This window comes from Mustela putorius, unplaced genomic scaffold (genome assembly GCF_011764305.1).
Source record: "Mustela putorius furo isolate JIRA1106 unplaced genomic scaffold, ASM1176430v1.1 tig00003962_pilon_pilon_pilon, whole genome shotgun sequence".
Classification (NCBI taxonomy): Eukaryota; Metazoa; Chordata; class Mammalia; order Carnivora; family Mustelidae; genus Mustela; species Mustela putorius.
This window is the reverse complement of record NW_025422106.1, coordinates 5,101,236-5,129,082: the sequence shown is the minus strand read 5'-3', so window position 1 is coordinate 5,129,082 and position 27,847 is coordinate 5,101,236. Positions and strand designations below refer to the sequence as shown.

Sequence of the window (27,847 nt, the reverse complement as noted above, 5' to 3'; positions counted from 1 at the left end):
TAAAATGATAAAAGGTTAATGTGTGCTAGTCCACTACTCCCATTAGAGGAACGGGGATTTTAAAACCGACTTGAATTAGAACCTTCTCATTCATCAAAGGACTCATTCAGCACAAAGGCAATGAAACACAGTACTGTACTTTCCACTCTTTCCAACAGAATCCTTCTTCCCTCCAAGAAAAGCTTATGGAGAATGCCAACAGATACCACAGACAACAGCAAAGCTGCTCGGTGTGCTACAGATAGGACTTCACTTCCTCCTCTGTGCTACCTGACATCAGAAGTTCTGCACACCTTCTAGGGAGCACAGGAATTCACCTGGAAAACCACGGATGTCCCAGGAAGAATGGAGAACCTAGAAGCACATGCCCTTTACTGGCTGTTGACTCTGGGTGAGTTAATCCTCGGAGGACTGTTACTTGGTGCACAATTTTTTTGAAGACCTCTTTGTAAATCTTTGTGATCTATACACTATCACACGAAGCTAATAAAGTATGCAAGACCCTCTGGCAAGTGAACAAGATAAAGGTAAGAGTGTCTGTAGGGTGCTTACAGTCTGGCGGCATACGCGTAATACCGCCACAGGCAGTACCACCATTCAGAGCTCTGGGTCATGCAGGTACCTGGTGTCTGCGGCAAAGAACAGTTCAATAACGAAGAAACCGGTTCTGCCTACAGCATAGGAAACTTCAGAGATGCAGGGACATGTCAGCTGGGCTCTGAGGTTGGGCAGAAAGGAGTTCAGACAGACCTGAGGCTGCTATCCTCAGAAAGGCCTACCTGCAAGGGTGGCCTTTCAATCACGTTTGGCAACTTAACTGGGAAACAGTTCTCTGCACTGATATGACACTTTCCCTAATGGCTAAGGATGGCTCACCAGGCCTGAAGGATTTGTACAATGTGGTTTCTGCTGAACACCTGCCTTTACTTCAGGGAGCCCAGAATTTTGGTGCATGTGAGGCAGAGGGTAGCTCCATGATCAACTGCCAATAAAGACCTTGAGCACAGCCCCTCATGAGGGACAGCCTGACAGAACACACGCCACCCACGTGGTCACAACTTGCTGGAGGAATGAGACAAGGCCTTTGTGACTCCACTAGGAGGGGTCCTTTGGAAGCCGGTGACTGGTCTCCTCCAGTCACCCTGTACCCTGTACCTTTGCCCCCTGTACCTTCCCTTGGCTGATTCTACTGCGCATCCTTTCCCTGGAGTAACTCTCAGCCATGAACGAGACCATACACTAAATCCTGTTGAGTCCTAGGAAATCAACAAACCTGGGGGAGGTCTTGGGGACCGCTGGCAGGGAGGCAAACGCACAAGTACGAGCTAGTCGTTTAAAGTGTAATCTGCTTACACAATCTGCTTTCAAGCTCAATTTATGTTCAAAAGCTAAGAACTGCCTCCCCTCCTCCATTATGACGGCAGGCCTTAAAAAAGGCAGGGATTAGGAAAGAAAATTGTAGAAAAATAAAGTGCTTGCCGTAAAAAAATTCCTTAAGGCAAATTTGGGGGCTGCAGTGCATCACCACTTCTACAACCACACCCCCAAAAGCCCCAATACTTGTAATTTCTACATCAAAAGAAGCTACTCTTTTTAAAATAATCCAACACTCTACTCTCCTACTATCTTTCCATGTTTTCAACTTAGTTCTAAGATTCTGGGGGGAGGAAGGAAGCTACTACATATCCTTCAGTACATTTCAATTTTTTTTTTTTTAATTAGGTTCCACATCCAGTGTGGAGCCAAAGGATTATAAATGATTTTTTTTTTTTTAAAGACAAAGATATATTACCAATCTGACCGCTTCTTTCATTTCTTCTGAAGCAATTGCCAAGATTTCTGTAGTAGGATTGAAGCTCAGAGAAGTAACACCTGTAACCAAGTTCATTATAGCTTTTACCGGCTTTGGATTTGTTTCTTGGAGACAAGAATCTTGATTGTATATGTTTACCACTCCACAATTAGAACTGCAAAAAGAAAAGGGAATATAACAAATTAAAAAAAAAGAAAATGGCTTTCGCAACCTAAATGAATAGACTGAACCCCACACACTGATACCTGTAGCAATCACAGCATATTGTGTTACAAGGGGACCAGGGCTGTAGGGTTTATCCCAAGGCAAAAAGCCAGACACATTCTACCAGTTCTACCGCAATCTTGCTAAACTCTTGTTAACTCCGATGGCTTTTCAACTGTGAGCTAGAGAATCCAAGAAAGCCTAGATTCTCCATTATTTATTTTTTCAATAAATATTTACTGAATGTCAACTTTATGCCAGGCACTAGATGCAAAGGTGAACAAGACTGAGACCAAAACTGCCACTCCCACGGTGTTTATGGCCAACCAAACATTTGAAAATGAGAATGAGAGCTGCCCTTTCCCTATTTGAGTTCCTCTTTTCTCTTTTTATTCTGTATTTGTGAGAACTGCCAAAATGGTGTCCAGCAGCATCTGTAACAGGTATCTAAGTTCCGCTCTCCTGGGAATATCCACAGTCAAGAATTACGGAAGCAACCATGCACTCGGTTTACTGAAATGTTTACAGCAACGAATTACATCCTGTGCTCATAAAAAAGTAAATCCTGATGACCTGCCCATTAACAGAATCATTCACAGACAGAAACTTTCAGTAAATGTTCAGACGACCTCCTGTTATGGGCACCATTTATAAGGAACAGGGACCAGGTACTTGTAACTCAAATACTTAGATCAAACTTCATTAGCAAATGCAACACAAACCTGAAAGATGCAAGAGCTAAAGCCTCAAAGTCACATGGGTGACACACGGACCTTCCACTAAATGTGCTCTCACTCCCACTCAAACATCCTCATTTATTCTCTCGGTACATACCGCCTGCCTACAATGAGCTAGACACACTGCATTAACGAGACCAACTCAGGTCACACACAGAGTTCTACACCTGAATGACAGCCAACCACACAAATGAGATGCGAGTGCTTCGGAGTCCTCCAACTACTTCAGACACATTTTCTCATTTGATTCTCAGAACCCTTTAAGAAGAGGTAACCATAAGCACTTGGGAGACACAACAAATATTCTTGGTTTATTTAATTTTGTTATGGACTGAATATCTGTGCCCCACTAAAATTCCTATGATGAAATTTAAGCCCTCCCGCCCTTATTAGGAGGTGGGGCCTCCGGGAGGAGGCCTCTCCTCTGGGAGGAGATTAAGGTCAAGACGGTGGAGCCCTTATAAAAGTGACCCCAGAGACTCTCTCCCTCTTTCCACGTGAGGACACAAGAAGGCGATGGTCTGTAACATGGGAGAGGGTCTCCACGGAACCCAGTTGTGCTGGTACCCTGACCTCAGTCTCCAGAAGGAAGAGAAATAAATTTCTGTTGTTTATCATTACAGCAATCTGAAAGGACTAAGACAAATTTCCTCTTTTCCTTATTTGTATTTGTGACTTGGATCAAAATATCTACTGATTGTATTTATACCAAATCTCTTCTCTTGCTAAACACTGATTTATGGCTAACTCCATCTTAATTAAGGACAAAAAGTTATAATGCATATGGCTATCTTCTAAACATCAATTTTTTTTTAAAGATTTTATTTATTTCTTTGAAAGAGAGTGAGAGAGAGAGGACAAGCAGGGTGATGGGCAGAGGGAGAAGCAGGCTTCCAGCTGAGCAGGGAGCCCAACATGGGGCTCAATCGCAGACCCTGGGATCATGACCTGAGCCAAAGGCAGACGCTTAACCGACTGAGCCACCCAGATGCCCCTTATATCGAATCTTACCATCATGAATGTGAGAGGCTCCTTAAATGCCTACCCATTCTTATTTGACTATTGATTAAATTTATGGAAGAAAAATGGCATAAGTTCATCACTTTGATATATGGAAACTTATTCTATTAGTAATATTTCTGCTAACAAAATATAATTGATTCTTGGGCACCTGGGTGGCAGTTAGTCAAGCATCCAACTCTTGGTTTGGGCTCAGGTCACGATCTCAGGGTTGTGAGATCCAGTCCCACATCGGGCTCAGTGCTCAGGGCGGAGTCGGCTTGAGTTTCTCTCCCCTTCCCTCTCCCTCTGCCCTCCCCACCACCCCTGCTCACTCTCTCTAAAATAAATTTTAAAATCTTTATTAAAAAATGGATATAACTGATTCTAATATGTCATTGAGAATAATCAGTATTTATTGAATGTATTAATAAATAGTTACTTATTAATATATATTATATATTTATGTATATATATAATGTAATATACATTACATTAATACAATCAGTATTTACTGAATGAGAACTGTATATCCAACACTATGTAATACAGGAATACAAAATATCAGAAAGAATTATCCCAGAAAAAAATATACCTCCATGAAATAGCCAGAAAAACAAGAGAATAGAATACAGCACACTAAGGTCTGTCTGGGACCTATAACATCAAAGAGAGGGAAATCAGTATGAGGTGAAGCTGGACCAAATGAAACTTTGTGGACAACACAGGACTCGAGATGTGGAAGGCAGACACTAAGTCAAAAAACAAACCAGGGACAGCGCCTGGGTGGCTCAGTTGGTTAAGCAACTGCCTTCAGCTCAGGTCATGATCCCCAGGGTCCTGGGATTGAGCCCCACATCGGGCTAAACCTGGCTCTGCTGGGAGCCTGCTTCTCCTTCCCCCTTTGCCTGCCACTCCCCCTGCTTGTGCTCTGTCAAATAAATAAATAATCCGAAAAAACAAACAGGAGAACACCTAGGTGGCTCAGTCAGTTAAGTGTCTGCCTTGGGCTCAATTCATGATCCCAGGACATAACCTAAAGAAGCAGACATGACTGCTAACCCTTCCACCCACAACCACAGCTGACTGGGCTAGAAGCAAGTTCCTGCATCACAGGCAGTCAATCCATTAGCAGATCAGCAACCACAGAGTGTCCCGGTACACAAAAATCTTCACAAAGAAGAATGATGGCACTTAAGCCGAATCAGGGTTTGTCTTATGGATTAGGACTGGGAACCACATTGGTGGTGGGTGTGAAAGCTAAAAAGGCATAAAGAAAGAGCATGCAGGGGCCACAAAGAAATTAATATTATGAGCAAGAAGAAACTATAAAGAATAGTAGTCATCAACGAGCGACAATTCTGCCCCCGGGAGGACATTTTAATTGTCACAACTAGGGGATCACCATAGCCATAGACAGCCTACAGAACTTAAAGCAAACAGGCTGAACACAGAACTCAAATCCTCTCCTCTGCTGAATACTCTGAGACTGAACTCTATGGACTTTCTTCTTATCCTCAGTCATCTCTTTCTCCACGGACTCTTGTCCCCAAGGTTTTATTTCCCATCTACCTCTACATCTAGCATTTCATTCACATCTCACTTACTCCTATGGACCACCTAGCTCCAATCACATCTAAATTAGCACCTTTAGGGGCACTGGGTGGCTCAGCCCTTCAGCATCTGCCTTCAGGGTCCTGGGATCGAGCCCCGCACTGGACTCTGCTCAGTGAGAAGCCTGCTTCTCCCTCTCCCACTCCCCTTTGCTTGTGTTCACTCTCTCACTGTGTCTCTCTCTGTCAAATAAATAAATAAAATCTTTTTAATAAATAGATAAATAAATAAGTGCCTTTATTCAGACACACCGCACTTCTAACTGCTTGTGGACACAAATGCACGTCTTCCCACGTTCTTCCTCCTCCTCTTCCCCCCTCATGCAAGGACAAGCCCACCTTCCAGCTGCTCAAGCCTAGAGCCTGAGAATGTCACTGCTTCTCTCCCATCCCAATTCTCTAAGCAGCTTTGATCTACATCACAAACATCATTTCCTCTCTCATATTCCCATTCCCACTGTCCTTAGCAATGGCCCCATTGCAATGACCTCAAAGCTCCCCGCACCTGTTGCCCCCCAAAAGCTGTCATGGGAATTATCTACTTCAAACCCTAAAATCTAGATACGATCATTACTCTCCTCTACTTAAAAACCCTTCATGTTTTCTCTTTCCACTCAATGTAATGTCCATACTCTTCGACACAGTGAGAAGACCTCTAGAAGTTGTCCCCCTCCTGCTTCCCTTTGTCACCGAAGCCCTCAGGAGTCATCCCATCTGCACTCCATTCAGAAACCAAATCTGAAGCCTCTCCCTTCCATACCTTTCCTTTCCACTACCTGCAACACCTTTCTCTGAATCCTATCTGGCCCTCCAAAAGCTTAGCTCGAGTGCCAATACCTACAAAAATACTTTTCCAGGTGACAATTACAACAGCCTTCACCCAATCCTTACACTTTTAAGAGACACTGTATCTCAACCGCAGACCTCCTGATGACTTGTCTGGAAAGAGCCATATGGATCCATCTGTCCTCCCCATGGGACCATGAACTATGAGAATGCGAAGGCACGCTGTCATTCTTCTATCTCACAATCCCTAGCTAAATGGTCACTGTTTTTATAAATGAGAAAACCAAGGCAGAAACACATCACCGAATAAAACGGGTTTTTCTGACACTGTAAAACATGTATGTCCTGAAGATTCTCTCGATGAACTAAAATGAAAATCATTTTATATGTTCAAGGAGAGAGTTAAAATTAAAGGACTATTAACTCCAGGCCCTAAATACTAATGAATTTCATATTTTCCCACAGCCCTGAATTATCCAGTATTTTCTGAATATAAAAATCAAAACCTTCGGGGGTGCAGTGTGGAAAGAACACAGAATTGGGAACCAGACAACCTGAATTCCAGACCCAGCTCTGCCAATAATCAGTTTAATGAGTAACAACCAATAAAGAAAACTCAAATTACCCAATTCTTAGACTTTGGCTTCCCTATCAATAAAGGGACTGGACTAAACTAGCTTGATTCAACACACCTTCCTGTGATGACAGAATTGCCTTGCACCTGCACTGTTGACATGGGTGCCACCAGACACACATGTGACTACCGAACACTTCAAATGGGGCACGTGTCACTAAGGAACACATTTTTATTTTGATTAATTTAAATTTAGCCACATGTGGGAGGGGCGCCTGGGTGGCTCAATGGGTTAAGATGCCCTCCAGATACATACAAGGGAGGGAACAGAAACAGGACAATAAAAACAATGAAAATATCCTACAGCACAAAGACGAAAGAGACACTGGGTTATTAGCTTTAAGTTTCAGAAGACTAGCTCCCATATTTTCCAAACCCAGAGAGGTGACTGAAATCAAAAAAATCCTGAAGCAAAGTCTTAAGCTAAGGGCTTAAAACCCAGATGTAAGTAGGAGAAACAGCAATCCAAGGTACATTTAGAGATTTAAAGAGATAAAAGATAAAGCTATGGAAAAGCTGAAACACAGAATGCTTGAAGTAGATCTTCCAAAGGGATTATATACACGGCACAAAAGGATTCATACTCAAGACAAACTGGACTATAAATTCTCTTTGCTTCTTGTAAGATTTTTTAATTTACAAAACTCCTAGTACACTGTACCTTCACATATTTAAAAACACAAACACAGGGAGATGTACCTTCAAAACAGATGTAAAGGGGTTAAAAGCTCCGGCTTTGCCGCCAGACTATTTGGGCTATAACAGCTGGCTTTCCCTTACTCTCTGCGATCTTAACCAAGTTACCTAATCACAGTGCCTCCACTCCCACACCTATGAGGCAGAGAGACTAGTACCTATATTGTGAAGCAGGAAATGAGAGTTACTTTATATGTAAAAATATATATACACACCCACACACACATATAATCAAGATACACACACATACGCACATACATAGTTACAGAAGAAAAACAACATGGTAAACGCTGGGGAAAATTTTGCTGCTAAATCTCTTTATTATAATTATGATTCAAAGTCTGAAACTACTTAGATGGGAACCACAATAAAAAGGTAATTTTATTTCTTCCTTTTTTTTTTTTTTAAGAATTTAATTTATTTGAGAGCAAAAGAGACAGCGTGGGGCGCCTGGGTGGCTCAGTGGGTTAAGCCGCTGCCTTCGGCTCAGGTCATGATCTCAGGGTCCTGGGATCGAGTCCCATATCGGGCTCTCTGCTCAGCAGGGAGCCTGCTTCCCTTCCTCTCTCTCTCTGCCTGCCTCTCAGCCTACCTGTGATATCTCTCTCTCTCTTTCTGTCAAATAAATAAATAAATCTTTAAAAAAAAAAAAAAAAGAGACAGCGTGCACAAAGCAGGGGAGGGGCAGGGGAAGAGGGAGAAGCAGACTCTGCAGAAGCAGATCGGGGAGCCTGATGAGGGGGGGGTTGATCCCAGGACCCTGGGATCATGACCTTAACCGAATGAGCCACCCAAGTGCCCCAAAAAGGAAATTTTAACTTGTGTATTTATAAGAAGCTGATGAAGACTACAGTCAACAAATCTCTCATCACTGATAAAACTTTGATTTGAAAATACAAAAATAGGTATATCTATGGCATTGACCGAAAATTCTCACAATGCAAAGGCCCCAAAGTGGTTTGCAGCTTGCAAACCAGTAAAGGCAGGAGAGTAATCTCGTGATCTGGGCCATGGCTGCAGTGGGAGACATTCCCAATTCCCCCACTGTAAGCAGAGAGACTAGAACAATAGAACAAAACAAAAGAGATTCTCCAAGTTACCTTACATGGTCACCTGAATTTGGTGAGCTGCTGTCTGAGGTCCTACAGGCCCCTGCCCACAAAGCGCCGTCACACACAACAGAGAACATGCCATGTCTCAACTCTTTTCCCCTCCTCAATACACAGTGCTTTGTACCTAGTGGACAGTCACGTGTCTCTTTCTTTTTGAACTGACTGACTTCCAGACCAGCTAGGAAGTCACAAAAGACACCCTAAAGCACTGACACAAGATGCAGCAAAGGTATACTCTAACTACAAACTGCACCCCGCCCCTGAAACCGTGAGACCTCAGGGTTCTAGATCACTCTGTCAGCGACTCCAGTGGTCTCTTCCAGGACAATCCTGACATCAGTGGATGTCTACAGAATGAAGGGTCGTCCAGAGATTTCCCAAGTACATTCTAACTCTGATGTTGCAGGAATTAATATGAAAGCTTTCTAAAAGTATATATAGCAATCCTTACATTAACAAATGGTATAAAAATAGTAACATAGGGCACCTGGGTGGCTCAATTGGTCAAGCATCTGGCTTCGGTTCAGGTCATGGTCCCAGGGTCCTGCGATCGAGTCCCACATCAGGCTCCCTGCTCAGCACCAAGCTTGCTTATCCCTCTGCCCCACCCCTGCTCATGCACTTGCTCGCTCTCTCAAATTAATAAATATCTTTTAGAAAAAAACAATAACATAAATGAATAGAGCTCTCTATTTTCAACAGTTTCCCTACTCCCCTATCAGAGCAAAACTACAAACAAAGCATCTACCTTATGTCAGGACACTGAATCAAACAAATTAAGAGATACAAAACATGAGTTTTTAGATCAAAGGCATCAACTCCTAAAAGCAGAGGCCAAGACAGAGGGGTTTCACAGCAGTACTAGGAGGAGAGCAGAGAGGGCAGCAGAGGGCAGAGAGAGGAGGCGCCGGGCAGAGATGGAAGAGTGAGGAAGAAGGGGAAAGAACGCCAGCCAGCCCAGTGGGGTTCAGCTTCTGCTGCCCCTAGCTTCTGTACTACCAGTAACTGTTCCCCACCTCCCTAATAACCTCAGAAATTCCTCTAACAAGGTTAAGGCCTTTCTCTACAGGTATAACAATAAAAAACTAATAATTTGACCAAGCACATCAGAACCAGAATTCCATTACACTGAGCACAATTAAAATCAAATGAATTTAAACTAGTATTAGGTTCTTTCCTTTTTGACTAAAATAATAAAAATAATTCAAAAAAGAGAGACAAAGGATCAGAAAAAGACTAACTTCACAAATTTAAATGAAGGTCATTTGGGGGCAATTTTTGCTTAAAATTAGTTTCAAACCAGTCCTCATCTTAAAGGAGTTTTAGTTCCAGAGGGGGGGAAAAAAACCCACAAAACAAAACAAAAAATAAAAAAATAAAGGAGCCTTAGTGCCAAAAGTTCTGCCAACCATGGGCTGCTGCCACAGTGCACACACTCTGGGCAAACGCTGGGCTCCCCTACTCCTCCTCAAGATATTCCTCCCTCCAGGTCTGTAGCAGGTATGTTGACTAGGGAGAACACAGGACAGGAAGGGGCCTTTGTCAAGGCCTTGGTTTTGACCTGATCTCTAAGCTCCACAGCCTGGTCCTACTATCCCTTCCCCCATACCCCAAAGGTAGGAGGTGACCAATTTTCAAATGGTGGTGGGGATGTTTATGAGGATTTGCCCCAATTTTAACCTTGAAGGAGGGAGTGAAGAAAGAGTGGGGACTATGCTGTGCTTCCAGATGGCATCTCTCAAATAGGAAGATTCGACTGAAGTTGTGTCTAATCTAAGAAAGTCATAAAAATCCACTGTTGGAAGCTCTAAAGCTACAGGGACTGGTAAGTGATTTGGTCGGTAAGATAATTCAGAAATCCAGGTAAGTCTCAGAGCCATCTTCCCCCCAGTGTAATAACCATTTTCTTCCAGTGGTAACACAGTAACATGTTCCAGATAATATTTTCAAAGTTTCCACAATACTAATGAACAGTATTTCTAAGGAACCTATGTTTGATTTGTACCACTAACCAAAGAAAAACTGCTTAAGTACCTTTAAAACTTAAACCTAAGGCTTAAGTTATTCTGCTTCTTTGTCAATGGCAAGAAGCCAAAACACCAATAAGAAAACTTGATGTGATCAAATGAATATGCCAAATATAAGGAAAAAATATAATGACATAAGGCAGTCCTGTATTTCCTTGTCAAAGTGCTCATATGCCACCATTAACATTATTAAACATTGCATTAAGATGATAAAATGCAAAACACCTGGGTGTACTGACTCTCTATTACTGAAGAGTTTATACACAGAACTACTTAGGCACTATTTAGTATATTTCTTTTTTTTTTTTTTTTTTAATTTTACTTAGGTATGTCTTTTAGAAAGAGAGTACGACCGAAGAGAAGAGCACAGGGAGAGGAAGAATGTTAAGCAGACTCCATGCCTAGCACAGAGCCTAATGTGCGGCTCGATCTCATGACCCTGAGACCATGACCTAAGCCAAAAATCAAGAGTCGGATGCTTAACTAAGGCACCCAAATGCCCCTAGTATATCTGATTCTTTAGCATTTTCTCACTAGCACATGATTAGGGTCACAGAAACCTCTTTATACTTACCCACAAGCCACATACTGTCCATTCCTAGATGTGGCAATGCTTAATCCATATAAACTGCCTTCATCAACAAATCTGTTAAGGCATTTTCTAGAGTTCACATCCCAAACATAAACTTCCCCATCGCCTGCATGAAAGAGCCAAGAAAGGGTTTGGTTAATTTTGTTTTAAACTTGAATGCCAAGTGAACTTACCATTCTTAGCCCCTTTTTAATACTAGAAGTGACTACAAACAAAAAGTCACTATAAATGTCCTAGATCTAGAAAACTTGCCTAAAAATATTTCTGGTAAACATTCCCATATATAGAAAACTGCACACTAATCAGTAGTTAATAAACAGTATCTTTTCGTTTAGAGTGAAAATCACAAACTCTTGGCTTGAGTTGAACTTCCAAAAAAATCTTTTACATTTCACTCAGATGAATTATTGGGAGAAAATCTGAAAAAACAAAAAAACAAAATACCCACCATAGTAAGTTCCAACCTCCATCAACAGGCACTAGAGCACCTCGACATGAGGCCAAGATACTGACACCAAATTGATGATGGCAGTCATGATGAAGGGAGAATGAAGGGATCCAAACCACAAGGGAATTATAATTTAAGATACATACCACTTACCTACTATCAAGTAATTTAAACAATAATAAATGCCAACTGTGAGGGGCCCCTGGGTGGCACAGTCGGTTGAGTCTCCAACTCTTGATTTCAGCTCAGGTCATGATCTCAGGGTTGTGGAATGGAGCCCTGCTCTGGGCTCTGTGCTCAGAGGGGAGTCTGCTTGGGATTTTCTCCTTCCCTCTCCCCTCCCTCCCCTCGCCCCCCCTCTCAAGTGCACGCATGCTCTCTCTAAATTAAATAAATAAATCTTTAAAAAAGTAATAAATGTCAGCTGTGACCAATAAGCACAAACAGTTTAGAGAAGGGAAAATGTGTGTAAGACTGAGGAGTATGTTGAATGTGAAGGGAACATGAATACTTTCATGACAGTAAAGACCATCGGGGAGCTTGGCTGGCTCAGTCAGAAAAGCATGCAACTCTTAATCTCGGGTGTCATGAGTTCGAGCCCCACACTGGGTAAAGAGATTACTAAAAAAATATAAACTTACAAAAGAAAAGAAAGAGATGACTATTGCCAAAATTCGCCCTCATTCTTTTTTCTCTCCTCTACAGGCCCATGATACTGATGATCACTCTCTTCCTCACACGCCCATTTAAAGATTTCTTAATGACCCTACACTCACCACAAAGGTGTTCCTCACGCACCCATTTCATCTCTGCCTTTTCTGTGGATATTACACTCTGGTTCACTTTTCTAAGATTTTATTTATTTATTTACTTATTGGGGGGGGGGCGGTGTCAAAAGGAGAGGAACAAGCAGATTCCAAGCTGAGTGTGAGCTGATGCAGGACTTGACCCCAGGACCCTGAGATCATGACTGAGCCGAAACCAATAGTCGGTCACCCGATGAACTGAGCCACCCAGGCACCCCTAAAGTTCGCTTTTCTATATTTTTATCCTCCCAATGAGAATTCAATTAAGCTCACTATTTCAACTATTTCCTTGACAAAGATTATTTCCCAGGCTGACATGAGGGTGTAGATTAAGTTGTAGTAAAATATATTTGAAAAAACTGAACAGGGTCAAATTTGAAAATCTTTGCATCTGTACAGTAATGTTACAATAAAAGAGGGCATTTTAGTTTTACTCTCAGCCCAGCTGGCAACAGACTAAAATGGGAAGAAAAGGGATCAACCGTGGGAAGGTCATCTAGATGTTACCAAAGCCAGACTTTGGGTTACTCTTCCCTATGCTTTTAGGACCTTTATTAGGGAAAATAAGACCTCCACAGTAATGACCAAATCTGTAAATATTTTACATTTGCATCTAGTTCATACAGAAATTTTAGTATCTCTGACCCTCCGTATCTCTTCTCTCCCACTCTGACCCTCCCGGGATCCGAGAGCCCTTTCATTTGGAACACAGGACTCTGACTCTGAACCAGTTAAGTATCCAACTCTTGGTTTCGGCTCAGGTCATGATCTCAGGGTCCTGGGATCAAGCCCCATGGCTGGCTCCCTACTCAGGAGGGAAGTTCCTCTCTCTCTCTCTCTCTCCTTTCCTCGGCCCCTCCCCTCACTCGTGCACTCTCTAAAATAAATAAATCTTTAAAAAAAAAACACATACACAACTTTTTAATCCAGTTATAAAATAAGTCACAGAGACAATGTACAACATGGCAACCACAGTTACTAATAAAATAGTGCACATCTGAAAGTTGCTAAGAGAGTAGATCTTAAAAGTTCTCATCACAAGAAAAAAAATCCTAATTATGAGTAGTGACTGAAGATTGAACCAGACTTATCGTGGTGGTCATTTTTAATATACACCAATACTGAATGTTGTACACCTAATATGTTGTATGTCTGTTATACCTAAGAAAAAAAACTAACGCTATATATTTTCAAGTGCTGCTAGCTGAGGTATAGCAAAAATTCTGCCAAAGAGCCCCACAGAGACTGGACAATAGTAGCCACAGGCAGAACCACTTTGATGTCTCCCACTACCGACCATCGTGAGCTATACGGAGATTACAATGGTCCCAAGACCCTATAGGAAAGAGACTAACAGCCCAAGAAGGCACAGGACAATCAGAAAGGCAACAGAGCAAAAAAGTGCCAGATTAGAGACTGTCAGGGGTGAAAGCTCTTCTACTGCACCACAGGAATGTCAGAGGGTGAAACCCGAATTGTTTTCAGTCAATAACGAAGAACATTCCAAATACTATCCAAGTGAAAAGGTACTGCTAAAAGAAAAAGGTGACTTTCAAAAGGAAAGACTGAGCATGAATCATCTTTTAAATAACCATTTTCTTCCAGTCTTTTCCCCATACATGGTAACATGGTTAAATGGTTAGCTCTTCACTATTACTAGTTAGTAAATAAGATGGCAAAAGGCAATGACAAAAATCTAAAAATAAAAATTACTTTCTAACACAAAGAAATCTAAACTCAAACACTGTTTTTGGTTAAATCTGAAATGTGAACACATCCAAAGCTTTTAAAAAGCTTTAGGTGAGGGATGCCTGGGTGGTTCAGTTGGTTAAGCCATTGCCTTCGGCTCAGGTCATGGGGGGATCAAGCCCCACATCAGGCTCCTTGCTCAGCAGGAAGCCTGCTTCTTTCTCTGCCTCTGCCGGCCACTCTGCATGCTTATGCTTCTCTCTATCTCTCTCTCTGTCTCTCTGACAAATAAATAAATAAATAAAATCTTAAAAAAAAAAAAAAAAAGCTTTAGGTGATCACGTCATTAACCCACCTGAAGAGGCGTATAGTTTCTTGCTATCTGAAGAGAACGTGGATGCTGCAACCCTTCCATTAATTTTCATGCTACCAATCAGTTCTTTGGTCTGAAAGAATAACAAATATTACTTATCCAATTTTTAGCAGGTGCATGGAAGAATCACACTGGGAATAAAAACAATCTAGTTCTGGTCTGTAGCACCTACTAAACGTTGTCCCTATACTCACAAGTTCTCCCCAAGTCCCACTGTGCCCCTCCACTCAGATGCAGATTTCGTTCAAGACTATCCCTACCCTGGGGTGCCTGGGTGGCTCAGCGGGTTAAAGCCTCTGCCTTTGGCTGGGGTCATGATCCCAGGGTCCTGGGATTGAGCCCTGCATCAGACTCTGCTCAGCAGGGAGCCTGCTTCCTCCTCTCTCTCTCTCTGCCTGCTTCTCTGCTTACTTGTGATCTCTGTCAAATAAATAAATAAAAATCTTTAAAGAAAAAAAAAGACTATCCCTACACTCATGTCTTATCCTGAAAGAACAAGCAGCCACTATTAATGGCTGACCTTCATTGACAGCAAATGAAGATATCCAGCAACACCATTTATCAGCAAGAAGGACCCATCTGGAGACACTTCGAAGCTCCTCACTATCTTCTCTTTCAAACCTGAGAGAAGAGACAAATTAATAAAGATTAATGTGATTTTCAGTGATGTTATCTTTCACTGGCAATGGAGAATTTCTTTTAAAATATCTAACTGCCTCAAACTAAACCAAAAGTAGGCTCAGACTCTGAATAAGTCTGACCCTATGCATCACTGAGTATGACCCAAGTATAAGGTCATTACCAAGTGCTTCCTTTACCTGTCTTGGTTAACAGTCACCATCTGAACTGCGGCCAAAGATTCAGCTCTCTGAACAGTAAACATACCAACTAATTTTCCAAATGTGAACGGTGACATCTGTAATTAACTAAAAGGATAAATTATACTTCTTTGTCACAAAGTTCATTACCAGGAGGGAAATGCACGGCCATCAGAAACAGCTAAAACATAGTAATATGTACAGACTAGTTGCTGGCCACCAACTAAACACCCAATGATGAAGGAGTCTAGTCTTAACTTCATGGATCCAAAAAGGAAAAAAAGAAAAAAAAACCCACAAAATGTCAGTATATTCAAGAGCTGATTAGTTTCCCAAAATGTGACTCATGCAACCTAATCACATGACCTAAGAATATAAACCAGTCAATTTACTTACTTCCCAAAGGACACATTCCTTTTCCATCCCTAAAAGGCTCATACTGACCATGCAGGAGACTCCTTCCATCAGGACTGCTTAGTGAGGAAACTTACTCATTATGAAACTGCCTGAGAGAAAGGGTGCTGAAGGAATAGATACCACTGGCCCCCTGTAGGGAAGGGAAGCAGGTAGCCAGGGAAATGGAGCAGAGTCAAGTTTTCCCTCTTCACCCTTTTGTATGTATTGGATTTTTGCACCACATGAATGTACTGCTTGGTCAAAAAAAATTATTTCAAAAAATATTTAAGTTGCTAAGTTAAAACATTCATCAGAATAAATAAACTGAGAAAACTCTAGTGAGAAATCCTTGTTCCCCTACAGGAAAATGCTGGCTAAGGCTGCCACAGACCGCCTCCATCCTACAAACAGTTTTCATCCAGATGGTTCACAATCCTACAAACCGGGCCTCCCACTCAAGTGCTGCCCACAAAGACTATACCCTAGGTCTCTGGAGGGAACTCAATCCAGACACGTATTTCCAGCTAATGGGGTACAATCTGAACCTACTCCTCTCTAGGGTAATTTTCATCCCCCTTTCTGGGCAAGCCTTTCGCTTTGACTACAATATACAGAAACAGCTCCACGCATAAGGAAAATCCCATCACATGATGAAGCAGGGAAGGGAGGCTAGATCTCGAAGTGTGGGGCTGCAGCCAGAAACCACACCCCACCCCCAACTTAACCCTACTGACACAGAACTGGACAGGAGGAATGCAAGAGAGAACTCAGAGGCCTACAGCTGGGGATCCCCACAGCCATGGAGGGCTACAGACTGTGCAGTGATTGTCAGAGCAGCAGGGAAGAGTGCCCTCACGCTGTGCACACAGACCCAGTGTGGCAACAACAGAGACAACAGCCAGAGGGCTCGTTACATCAAGCCTGCTCTCTGGCACAGGTGGCTCGAAGACCTCCTGCTTGTAGCCTAAGGAATCCTGTTGTTCTGAGGGAATTCAGGAGAGGAGAGTGTCTTCCACAAGGAAATACAAGACTTGCAGCAAATAAAGACAGGCAGTTGATATAGAAAGTAAATGAAAAAACCACCGCATTTTCATCCAAAACTTACAGAATACCAGTAATACGTATACAATTTTGCTTTTAACCTCGCAAAAAATAATAAACACTAGTATCAATATTGTAATTGCTTTTTACAAACGCTGAACCTTCCAAAATAGGAACCAGACAAAACATATGACCTTGAAAAAGAAGATACTATGCTTTGAAGATGTCAGATATAAATCTTTCTGTAAATCTGTGAATGACATTTTTAGGTCAACTAAAGAGCAAGTGGTAAGAAAAAGAATGGCTGGGGTGCCTGGGTGGCTCAGTGGGTTAAGCCTCTGCCTTCAGCTCAGGTCATGATCTCAGGATCCTGGGATCGAGCCCCGCATCAGGCTCTCTGTTCAGCAGGGAGCCTGCTTCCCAACACCCCCCACCCCGCCCCATCTGCCTGCCTCTCTGCCTATTTGTGATCTCTCTGTCAAATAAATAAATATTTTTTTAAAAAAGAGAGAGAAAAGAAAGAAAAAAAAAGAAAAAGAATGGACAATTTTATTACAACAATGCCAGGTTCCCCAAGAGGCAAGTGGATTTGCTGTGCTGGGATAGACCCTATGCTGCTTTTACTGTGGGAGCAGCCCCCACCAAGTGCCACGAGCGCTCAATTACCTCTTTTGAACAAACTAGAGGGAAGGAGAGTTGAGGGGTGGGGGGATGGGTGAACGAGGTGATGGGGATGAAGGAGGGCCCTTGTGATGAGCACCAGAATTGTTGAATCATTATACTGTACACCTGAAACTAACAAAACACTGTATGCTAACTAACTGGAATCAAAATAAAAACTAGAAAATAAAACTAAAAAAATTAAAAATGATCTCTTTTAATATTTAGGACCCTCGACTTTATAGAAAGCTGAAGCTCAGATAGTACCAAACCATAAGACCTATAAGCAAAATGGCAGCCTAACCAACTCATTTTATTCCCAAATGGTCAAATTCCTTATGTGTTTACCTAGAACAAGGTATCTCTCTTATGACTTGTCCTTCTAAATGATGCAGCAGAAATTGCTTCTGGAGTCTCAATTAGTAATCTGGGGTTCCCAACCTTTTCATGTGTCAGTCTGTGGTTGTTCAAAAACTTTTATAACCAGGGGTGCCTGAGTGGCTCAGTGGGTGAAAGCCTCTGGCTTCGGCTCAGGTCATGATCCCAGGGTCCTGGGATCAAGCCCCACGTCAGACTCTCTGCTCAGCGGGGAGCCTGCTTCCTCCTCCTCTCTCTCTCTCTGCCTGCCTCTCTGCATACTTTGTGATCTCTGTCAAATAAATAAATAAAATCTTTAAAAAAAAAAAACTTTTATAACCAAAGGAAATGCTAAACTTCAGTTCTATGTTGGTGAAAATAGAGATGTAATGTTTTTCCCATAAGACTTCATTGGCCTCTAAATTCTATCAGAGAATGTTGAAAATCCATAGACCCCATTATGAACCCCAATGGGTTAATAAGATAAACCACCAATTCAGAATTCTTCAGAATGCATCAATTCTGTACTCCTCATTTTTCAAACTTACATTTAAGACAAAGAGTTTACAAATGTATAAGTTTGCATATTCTAACCAATGTCCTTAATTAATTTTGAGTTAGAGTGTTTCATAATGAGATTGAAAATAGCGTTCAACAACCAACCCCACACAAAAAAATACATTTACTTTAGCACTATCATCATTACTGCCAAGCTATGCTCGTTGAGGAAAGAGCAAAGAGGGTGAGATAAATGCCACATCTTAGAAGGTAGCGATCAGACGCACACTCCGGCGTACCTGCAGATCCACCATCAACATCACTGACTATCTTCACCAACCCCAGGGATCTGCTTCTCCCAAGAGGATATAAGGCGCCCACTCCTTTTCATTAGTGGAATAACATGTGAAAACAGTTAACAACTACATACTGTTTTCTGCGTCAGTATGGGGAAACTGTTTCAGGCTCTTCAACTCAGTGAGGTCCACAGACCAGCAACACCAGCCTTACCCACGAACTTGCGAGAAATGCAGAATCTGGCCCCCTCAAACCTATAGAAGCACATTCTGCACTTGAGCCAGATCCCCAGGGGGCTCCTGTGCACAGTAATGTCTGAGAGGCCCTGCCGTAAAGCACACTTAAACTACAAATCCACTCGGAAAGGGTCACCGAAGTTGACAGGAAACACAAGAAGCAGAAGACTGGAAACACTGATGATAAACCCCATAAATGTTTCTGAAGCTGAACTTGTTCACTTTGAACCATTAGCAGAAAAAAGGCTGTACAGAGCTACCCCTTTCCTTTACAGCCCCAAACATATACCCAGTTTAACAGGGAGACTGCCAGGGAGCCACAGCACTGTTATCAACGCCTCCCAGGGCGTATAGCGCTAACCCAGCCAACCCACCACAGGGCTTTGGTCCACAGAGGGTTCCTGAAGGTGTCACTGGATTTTGCGGTGATGCGAGGAGGGGCATGCGGGAGAAGAATGGGGAAGGCAGAGGAAGATAAATTTTCAAATAATAAAACATTTTCTTAAGCAGTCTTGAAAATACATTATGATCTCCAAAAGCAGTGCTTTATTTCCTTTAAACATAAACCAAATATCTATTATAACAAACACCAGAAGGACGAGAGAGAATCCAAATCTCCAGAAGACTAGAGAGGGGAGATACTCTGTCTGAGGACTTGGGACTCGGGTCTTCTAGCTCCCAGGCTCTTTCTGCAGTATCACCTGCCAATCTTACAGCCTTGTGTTTGCAACTGCTTTTCTGCTCAGGGAGATACAGATTCCCAAATTCCAGTTTTCCCAGAAATGCTCAATAAAAAGTTTACTATTTTCATTCAAATGTATCATCTCAACACAGTGACATTTTCTGAATACTAAAACTAAAAAGATTCTTATTTTTAAGAATCATGTGGGGGAAAAGTGGTCATAAACACTGTTAAATGAACTCAGCTGTGGGGCTGACAGGGCAGAGGGGTGATGGGCGGCATGTTTGATAGAAACCTTACCTCTCACTTGATGCACAGGAATTAGCTTTCCAGCCAGCATATCATAGACATAAAGAACCTTGCTGTGGATGCTCGTGGCTAAAACCTCTTCTCCAGTAGCACTAAAACAGGCCTTAAATATTGGAAACTTCTCCAAATAGATGCTCTGGATTTTAGGATTTGTTTTTCCATCAACCTATAAGGAGAGGCAAAACATTCCTTTTGGTTATTTCCATAGACTGTATCCTGTGAGTAAGTACTTCTCACCACGAGTTTCCATTTAAAAAATGCACAGCACAGGGTGCCTGGGTGGCTCAGTGGCCTCTGCCTTGGGCTCAGGTCGAGATCCCAGGGCCCTGGAATCAAGCCCCGCATCGGGCTCTCCGCTCAGCAGGAGGCCTGCTTCCCCTCCTCTCTCTCTCTGCCTGCCTCTCTGCCTACTTGTGATCTCTGTCAAATAAATAAATAAATAAAGATACACACCTGAAACAGCGACACGGCATTATCTCGCGCGGCAACCATTACAACTTGCGCACAAGGATGGAACTGCACGGATGAGATCCGAGCCGTGGTAGGACGTTCCGCGTTAGCATGGAGACAATTCTTTACCTGTGGAAAAAGACAGTGACAACTCTATCAATTCAAATGAGTTAACATTCTTTTTTTTTTTTTGAAGATTTTATTTATTTATTTGACAGGAAGAGAGAGACAGCACGTACAAGCAGGCAGAGCAGCAGGCAGAGGCAGATGGAGAAGCAGATTCCCCAAAGACCAGAGAGCCCAGATTCAGGACTTCATCCCAGGCTCCTGGAATCATGACCTGAGCCGAGGGCAGATGCATAACTGAGCCACCCAGGAGCCCCAACATTCTTTTCTTTAAAGCATGAAGGAAAGACAATTCAACATAGCTTATGCTGAGAAGGAAGTACACTGGTATGGTAACCACAAGACCACAGCTCTACTACCAACTAGCAAGTCATTTTACTAAATAATAATCCATTTTTACCATCTTTCTAACAAGGGGATGAAATAGTTAAGGTCTTGGGGGGACCAGGACAGTCATTTCCTCATGATATACCATACAGATTAGGAGACTGACTTCAAGCATATTTTACATAAAATTGCTACTCTAGCATTTTTGCATTCATGGCACAAAATAAAAGGCACTCTGTAATGGTCCCCATGGTTCTGTGGTTGGCATGGACAGCTATGTTCTCCTCTCAAAATACATGATTCCTAGCTTAAAGCAATGATGACCTCATACATCATGCATTAGGCTATTTTCAGTTATTTCCTAGTTTTTACAGGTTGCTCTCTCTCCATTAAAAACTCAATTATAGGGCACCTGGGTGGCTCAGTTGGTTAAGCAACTGCCTTCGGCTCAGGTCATGATCCTGGGGTCCCAGGATCAAGTCCCGCATTGGGCTCCCAGCTCCACAGGGAGTCCGCTTCTCCCTCTGACCTTCTCTCCTCTCAGGCTCTCTCTCACTGTCTCTCTCTCAAATAAACAAATAAAATCTTAAAAAAAGAAAGAAAAAACTCAGGGGTGCCTGGGTGGCTCAGTGGGTTAAGCCTCTAGCTTCCACTCAGGTCATGATCTCAGGGTCCTGGGATCGAGCCCCACATCGGGCTTTCTGCTCAGCAGGGAGCCTGCTTCCCACCCCCCCCCCCGCCTGCCTTTCTGCCTACATGTGATCTCTGTCAAATAAATAAATAAAATCTTAAAAAAAAAAAACTCAAAGGAAAAAACAGAGTACTAGGTGTATGTTTTGTTTATAAGAAACGAACTTAGATTCTTACGATAACTGCATTATCAGTGGATGTGAATCTACCCTATGAAGAGCTGACTGAACTGTCTTCATAAGGTGGAGGAAACACAATCACTCTGTCTCCTAGTAATCTGCCCTAATAGGGTTCCCTCCCCCATCTAAAGGATGCTACCATTTTATAATGGATAAAAATATCTGTCAGAGATCTGTAACAGATATCTAACTGAAGCACTGGGCTGGGCAGGTACTTATTACCACAATGAACAAGTCAGATACAGTCTCACTAGTGCAGACCACTTTAGACAAGAGAGCCAGGAATAACCTTCCTAAGTGTCGTCTGAGCAGAAGGGTACGGACAGGTTTGGCCATGAGCAGTGCTTGAAGGACAGACAGGCAGAAGCAAGAGCAAAAGCTCAGAGGCAAGAAAGGACTCGGTATGCTCAAGAAACAAAAAGAAGGCCTGAGGGAACCTGGGTCAGAAACAAAGGGGAAACTTCTGGGACGAAGCTCAGATACACACAGACACCAGATTATGAAGAGCAGTGGAGACCATGATAAAGAATTCAAAAGTTTTCAAAAAGCAATGAAAAGTGACATGACCTGATGTTTTAGAAGCCCCTCCTGGCTACTACTAATGAAGAACAGGAAGAGGAGAGTGGAAGTGGGAGATACCCACTTCCAAGTCACCAAGTGACTGCAGTGCATGAGCTAACAAAGAATGGCAGCATGAACCAGGCTATGCCCAAGGAAACGCAGGAAAACGCAAAAGAAGAAATCAAACAATTGGTAAAAGATTCCTGGAAACATAATTTAATCTTCTTGATCATTTCTGCAGAAGAGTAATAAATGACAGCAACATGTTTAATCCCACAGAGAACACGAACCCACACACTGGGTGTCAGAGGTAGTCAGCTGGAGGGGCCTAACTTGGCTGACTCTCACCTTTAAGATTCCTTTAGGAAGAGAAGCTGATGTAGATATGAAATTCCCAGTCCTTTGCAACAAATCATCTTCATCCTCTTCACTTTCACCTAAGTCAAACAAACCCACAAGGCTGAGTTTTAGAATCAACGAGATGGCCATTCCCTTCCCCAAACATCTCTATATTTCAAACTTCAACTCCCCCCATTCCAGCCACCAATCTCAATCACTTTATTTCAACTGCAATTGGTAAAAGTAAAACAAACTAAATTTGAAAGGGAGGGGAAAATGACACAGAGTCCAATATATATGGTTAAATACAAGCTTGACTCTGGAATGAAAGATACACATTCACAGACAATGACTAAAACAGGATGAAAAAAATAAAAGTTGAAGTCAGTATTTAATTTAAAAAGAACAATTCATAATTATGGCAAAATTGGCAATAAGGTGGACAGCAGATCTGGCTTAACCCACATGAACAAGGACTAGCACTTCTAGTTGACTGAGAGACCAAGATCAGCAAACTGTGTATCAGAACTTCAAAGAGAGCTAACAGGGCTTCTTTTCTCCTGAGGATTCTAGTAAAGAGGGCCAAGAAGCTGAGCAACATTTTTAAAACACCCACATGGGGGACATCTGGGTGGCTCAATGGTTAAGTATCTGCCTTCAGCTCAGGTCATGATCCCAGAATCATGGGATCGGGCCCCAAACTAGGCTCCTTGCTCAGCAGGGAGCCACTCCCCCTGCTTGTACTCTCTCTCTGTCAAATAAACAAAATCTTTGGGGCGCCTGCGTGGCTCAGTGGGTTAAGCCACTGCCTTCGGCTCAGGTCATGGTCTCAGGGTCCTGGGATCAAGCCCCTCGTCAGGCTCTCTGCTCAGCAAGGAGCCTGCTTCCTCCTCTCTCTTTGCCTGGCTCTCTGCCTGTTTGTGATCTCTCTCTTTGTCATTAAATAAATAAAATCTTTAAAAAAAAAAAAGTAAGTAAATAAAATCTTTTAAAATTAACTAATTAATGAAATAAATAAAACACCCGCAGGAAGAAGAGGGTAAAAGCCAGCACTAAAAGCCCTCTAAGATCCTTAAGGGGGTCTGGTAAACCATCAGGCTTCTAATTAGAGCCACAGAAGTCTACACCAAGGATTAAGGGTGAAATCAAAAAATTGTAAGAATTATAGGAAAATCCTCCACAGGGGCACCTGGATGGCTCAGACAGTTAAGTGTCTGCCTTCTGGCTCAAGTCATGATCCCAGGGTCCCGGGATCAAGCCCCTGCTTCTCCCTCTCCCTCTGCTTGCCACTCTACCTAATTGTGCTTTCTCTGTCAAATAAATTTTTTTAAAAAAGAAAAAGAAAAGAAAACCCTCCATAAACTGAAACCCAGCTTTGAATCCTTACCATCTCTCACTTGAGTAAGATGCTGTGGGACTATAGTGCCCCTTACCCAGCGACTACCTAGAAACAAATGTACAAATTCTCTGGAGAAAGATATCCTTGTTCTCTTATTAAGCAGCACTATTTTTTATATACTGTGCTCAGCACCCAATGAAATATAACTAGGTTAATAATGACAAGGTAAGGTAACTTGATTGAAAAACCTAAGGAATAACAAACAATTTTCATAGGAGATCTAAATAACTATGTTTTTCAGACTTAAGCTTTCAAAGTACTATGTTTAATATTTTCAAGAATAATGAATATTCAGATACTGAACCAGAGAACTATACTACTAAAAAAAGAACCATATGTTAATTCTAGAACTGAAAACTACAGGAGTTAAAATTAAAATCCCAGTGGTGTTTTTAACAGCATATAAAAATTAGCTAGAGAGACAATTAGTAGTCTGGAAAATGGATCAGAAAAAATATCCAGCCTATACTACAGAAAGCAAAAAGGATCAAAAATACAGAAAAGAACACAAAATACATTTAAAAGAATAAATAAAAACATTCAACGTACACCAACTGGTGTTCCAGAAGAAAAGGAAGACTGAACAGAAACAGTATTTGAAGAAAATTAGTGAGATTTTCCAGAACTTAAAAAAGACATCACACTAGATTCAAAAGCACTGTGAAGACCAGGCAGAATACAAAGCAAGCTAGAAGGATCAAAGGTTGGGGAGTGAGGGGGAGGAGATAAATGAACAAAATAGCAATAATAAAAGAATCCATCATATTAAGGAATTATTGTTAATTTCCAAAGGCCTATGATGACAGTATTCTAATTATGTTTAAAGTGGGGAGTATTTCCCTTTTAAAGATACTGTGCAAAATATTTACCAATAAAGATAACATGTAAAGCTAGGGTTTGGTCAGCACTGTGCCAAGAAGTACACCTTGAACAAGTCACTTTTATCTTTTTGAACCTCGCTCCCTGGTCCTAGGTAGTAGACCAGGATATCCTGATGGTAGCTGACTGGCTAATAAGTGACCTAATCCATTTCCTTTTTCTAATGAATACAAAGACAAACTTCATTTCCTGGGAGTCCATGAAGTTAACGTGGCCTTGTGACTGAGCTCTGGCCAATAAAATCTAAGTCAAAAGTCCATGTACCACTCCCAGGACAGGCCAATAAAAGTCTCTTTTGGGTGAGCCACTCACTCTTCCCCAATAAGCCACCTGGATGTCAACCTCAGGAAACTTTGAAAAATCCAGCATGAAGCAGGCAGAATCTCTTGGGTCCCTAAAGCACACCAACCCCTCCTCACCACAATTTTTACATGCATGAAAAAAATAACTTCTATTCGATTAATCCACTGGGACATGGAAGGTTTTCTGTTTCAACAGCCAACATAACCTTACCTATTAATTACATAGATCCAAACGTTCCATGAAGGGGCACCTGACCTTCAGCTCAGGTCATGATCCCAGTGCCCTGAGACAGAGCCCCGTCCGTGTTGGTCTCCCCGCTCAGTGGGGAGTCTGCCACTCTCCCTCTGTCCCCCACCGCCCCTGCTCATGTTCTCTCTCAAAACAAGTAAAATCTTTAAAAATAAATAAATAAAATAAAATGGCCTACAAATGCAGCATTCTAAAATGGATAGTAAAATTATACTTCATCGAGGAGGGCGAACTGGTAACTAAGGAGGTTAAAATCATACATGTAAAAAAAGGTTAAAGGATCAGGGATGTTAAACTTGTTAAAAAAACAAACCTGGAAAGATATTTCTTCAACAACAGAGTTTTACATGAAACAAGAAGTAAAATAAACTGCACACTGTTTTTAGTTTTTTTAAAACTGTATACTTTTAAACGGTAGGACTACAGAGTGTATGGAGGTAAAGCTTGAAACTGGAAAAAAATTCTAACAATTAGTCCTTTAGAAACAGAGAAGAGGGAAAACCAGTCCAGTAACCAGCATTATTTGATGTGTTTAAGCAGAGGCTGAATTACCATCTAACAGATGCTGTAGAGAAAGATTCCTGCAGTGGATAAATTCAGGCTGTATCACTAAGATTCCTCCCACCTCTAAAAGCCATCTGGCTAGAAACCAGAAGGTAAATTCTGACTTAGTAACAGATTGGGTTTTCTAACAGAATTGCAGAAAACAACTGGTTCTTTAAATGGGCTCCTTGTACTTGAATACCATGAGGCCTGGACTCAAAGGGCCGAGAAGAAGGGAGGGAGAGGTGGTAGTGATAATTAAACGGAGGCTCATCAGAAATCAAGAATGCTAAGAAGAGAGCTCCTGCATCGTGTGGGAAGATATACTGCAGACTCCCTAAAGGATTTAGGAATAGAGATTCGTTTACTAACTTAAACAGGTATCAGCACTCACCATCTGAAGATGTCTTCCGCTTACTAGTCTCTGCCCAGGCAGGTACACCCCCCATGGCATGCTGGAATCTAAGCGAAAATACAAAAATGAGATTTTCTGTTGGCTAATAAATGTTCACCAAACTTCAAAGACTTAAAGGGTATAAATTAGCTCATCCTTGAAAGCATGTATACAATCTCTGCCAAAAGAATTATCATCTTGGGGCGCCTGCATGGCTCAGTGGGTTAAGCCTCTGCCTTTGGCTCAGGTCATGGTCTCAGGGTCCTGGGATCAAGCCCCGCATCAGGCTCTCTACTCAGCAGGGAACCTGTTTCCCCCCTCTCTCTGTCTGCCTCTCTGCCTACTTGTGATCTCTGTCAAATAAATAAATAAAATCCTTAAAATAAAATTATCAACTTTAACAGAAAAGCTACTCACAAAGAATAGTCCCAACTTGCCAATATGGGAAACTTTTGTGAACCTCTAACTGTATAAACTAGTCTTGGATATAGAACACCTGGATACATATTTGTTAATTATTTTTGTCTAGTTACAAGTCTACTTATTTGCTCATATCAACACATCTCAGATCTTGGGACTAAGTGAAGAACTCTATATGCGGTGATAAACCAATGCTACAGTAACAGAATACATCTTAAAACACATCTGAAAGACTGGTAAGAATATACAAAACACAATCACATATCCTTTGAATAAAATTGGAGCATTTCACTCTGGAAAAAAGCTAGCTTTATGAGAAACATATTCTGAAGTGCTGGTTTCTGAAAAAGTGCAGAGTCATTCTAATAGTTTATTACAGAAGTGCAGACAAAACCACCAAACTCAGCCCACTGGCCATAAACAACTAGAAAACGAGACAAAACATATGAAACTGTTTTCAAAAATTGGAAAAAAACATAAGATCGTGATCCCTGAAAGAAAGGAAATAACAAGGTAAGTGCTGCCATCCCAGGATTTCCCCCCAAAGGCAATTTTTTGAGACCTTGGCACAGAACCAGTGAGAAAAAGTCAGACTTGAAAGAGGCTGAGAGAACTGGAATTTGAGGGGCACTGAATAACAGAAGAAAAAAAGAAACAGCTCCAGGTGCCTGGGTGGCTCAGGTTGTGTGACTGACTCTTGATTTCAGCTCAGGTCTTGATCTCACCCTTTTGAGTTCAAGCCCCAAATTGGGGCTCCATGCTGGGTGTAGAGCCTACTTAAAAATAAGAAAAAATTTTTAAAACTTTTAAAAAGGATTCGCCGTATTAAAATATAAATGAAAGAAAAAAGAGTAAATTGTTTTGAAAAAGCGGGCACCTAGGAGACTCAGTCAGTTAAGCATCCAACTCTTCATCTCAGCTCAGCTCTTGATCTCAGGGTCATGAGTTCAAGCCCTCACACTGGGCTCCATGCGGGGCATGAAACCTACAAAAAGCGGGGCATGAAACCTACAAAAAGCTCCAAAATCTGCACTGGGGTCCACAGACATTTTTGCTGAATACTAAGCTGTACATTCACAGGATGAAACTCCATGAGACCAAGCAAAGAACTAGCAGGGAGCTGTAAGTTGAATAACAGCAGAGTTCAGACACTTGAGTTTCAACC

The 27,847-nt window shown here is 41.9% G+C and overlaps 1 protein-coding gene across 1 annotated transcript in view; it reads right to left on the bottom strand.

Moving 5' to 3' along the window:
- The window catches only part of UTP18 (UTP18 small subunit processome component), a 41,059-nt gene that overhangs the window by 6,724 nt on the left and 6,488 nt on the right, over positions 1 to 27,847 (bottom strand). The window contains exons 4-11 of the mRNA XM_004764856.3: positions 26,263 to 26,330; positions 22,505 to 22,593; positions 20,277 to 20,402; positions 19,815 to 19,989; positions 15,050 to 15,150; positions 14,512 to 14,602; positions 11,196 to 11,319; positions 1,793 to 1,967 (exon numbers count right to left, since the gene is read on the bottom strand). Of these exons, the coding sequence (XP_004764913.1) occupies positions 1,793 to 1,967; positions 11,196 to 11,319; positions 14,512 to 14,602; positions 15,050 to 15,150; positions 19,815 to 19,989; positions 20,277 to 20,402; positions 22,505 to 22,593; positions 26,263 to 26,330 (949 nt within the window). The remainder of the gene's footprint in view (positions 1 to 1,792; positions 1,968 to 11,195; positions 11,320 to 14,511; positions 14,603 to 15,049; positions 15,151 to 19,814; positions 19,990 to 20,276; positions 20,403 to 22,504; positions 22,594 to 26,262; positions 26,331 to 27,847) is intronic.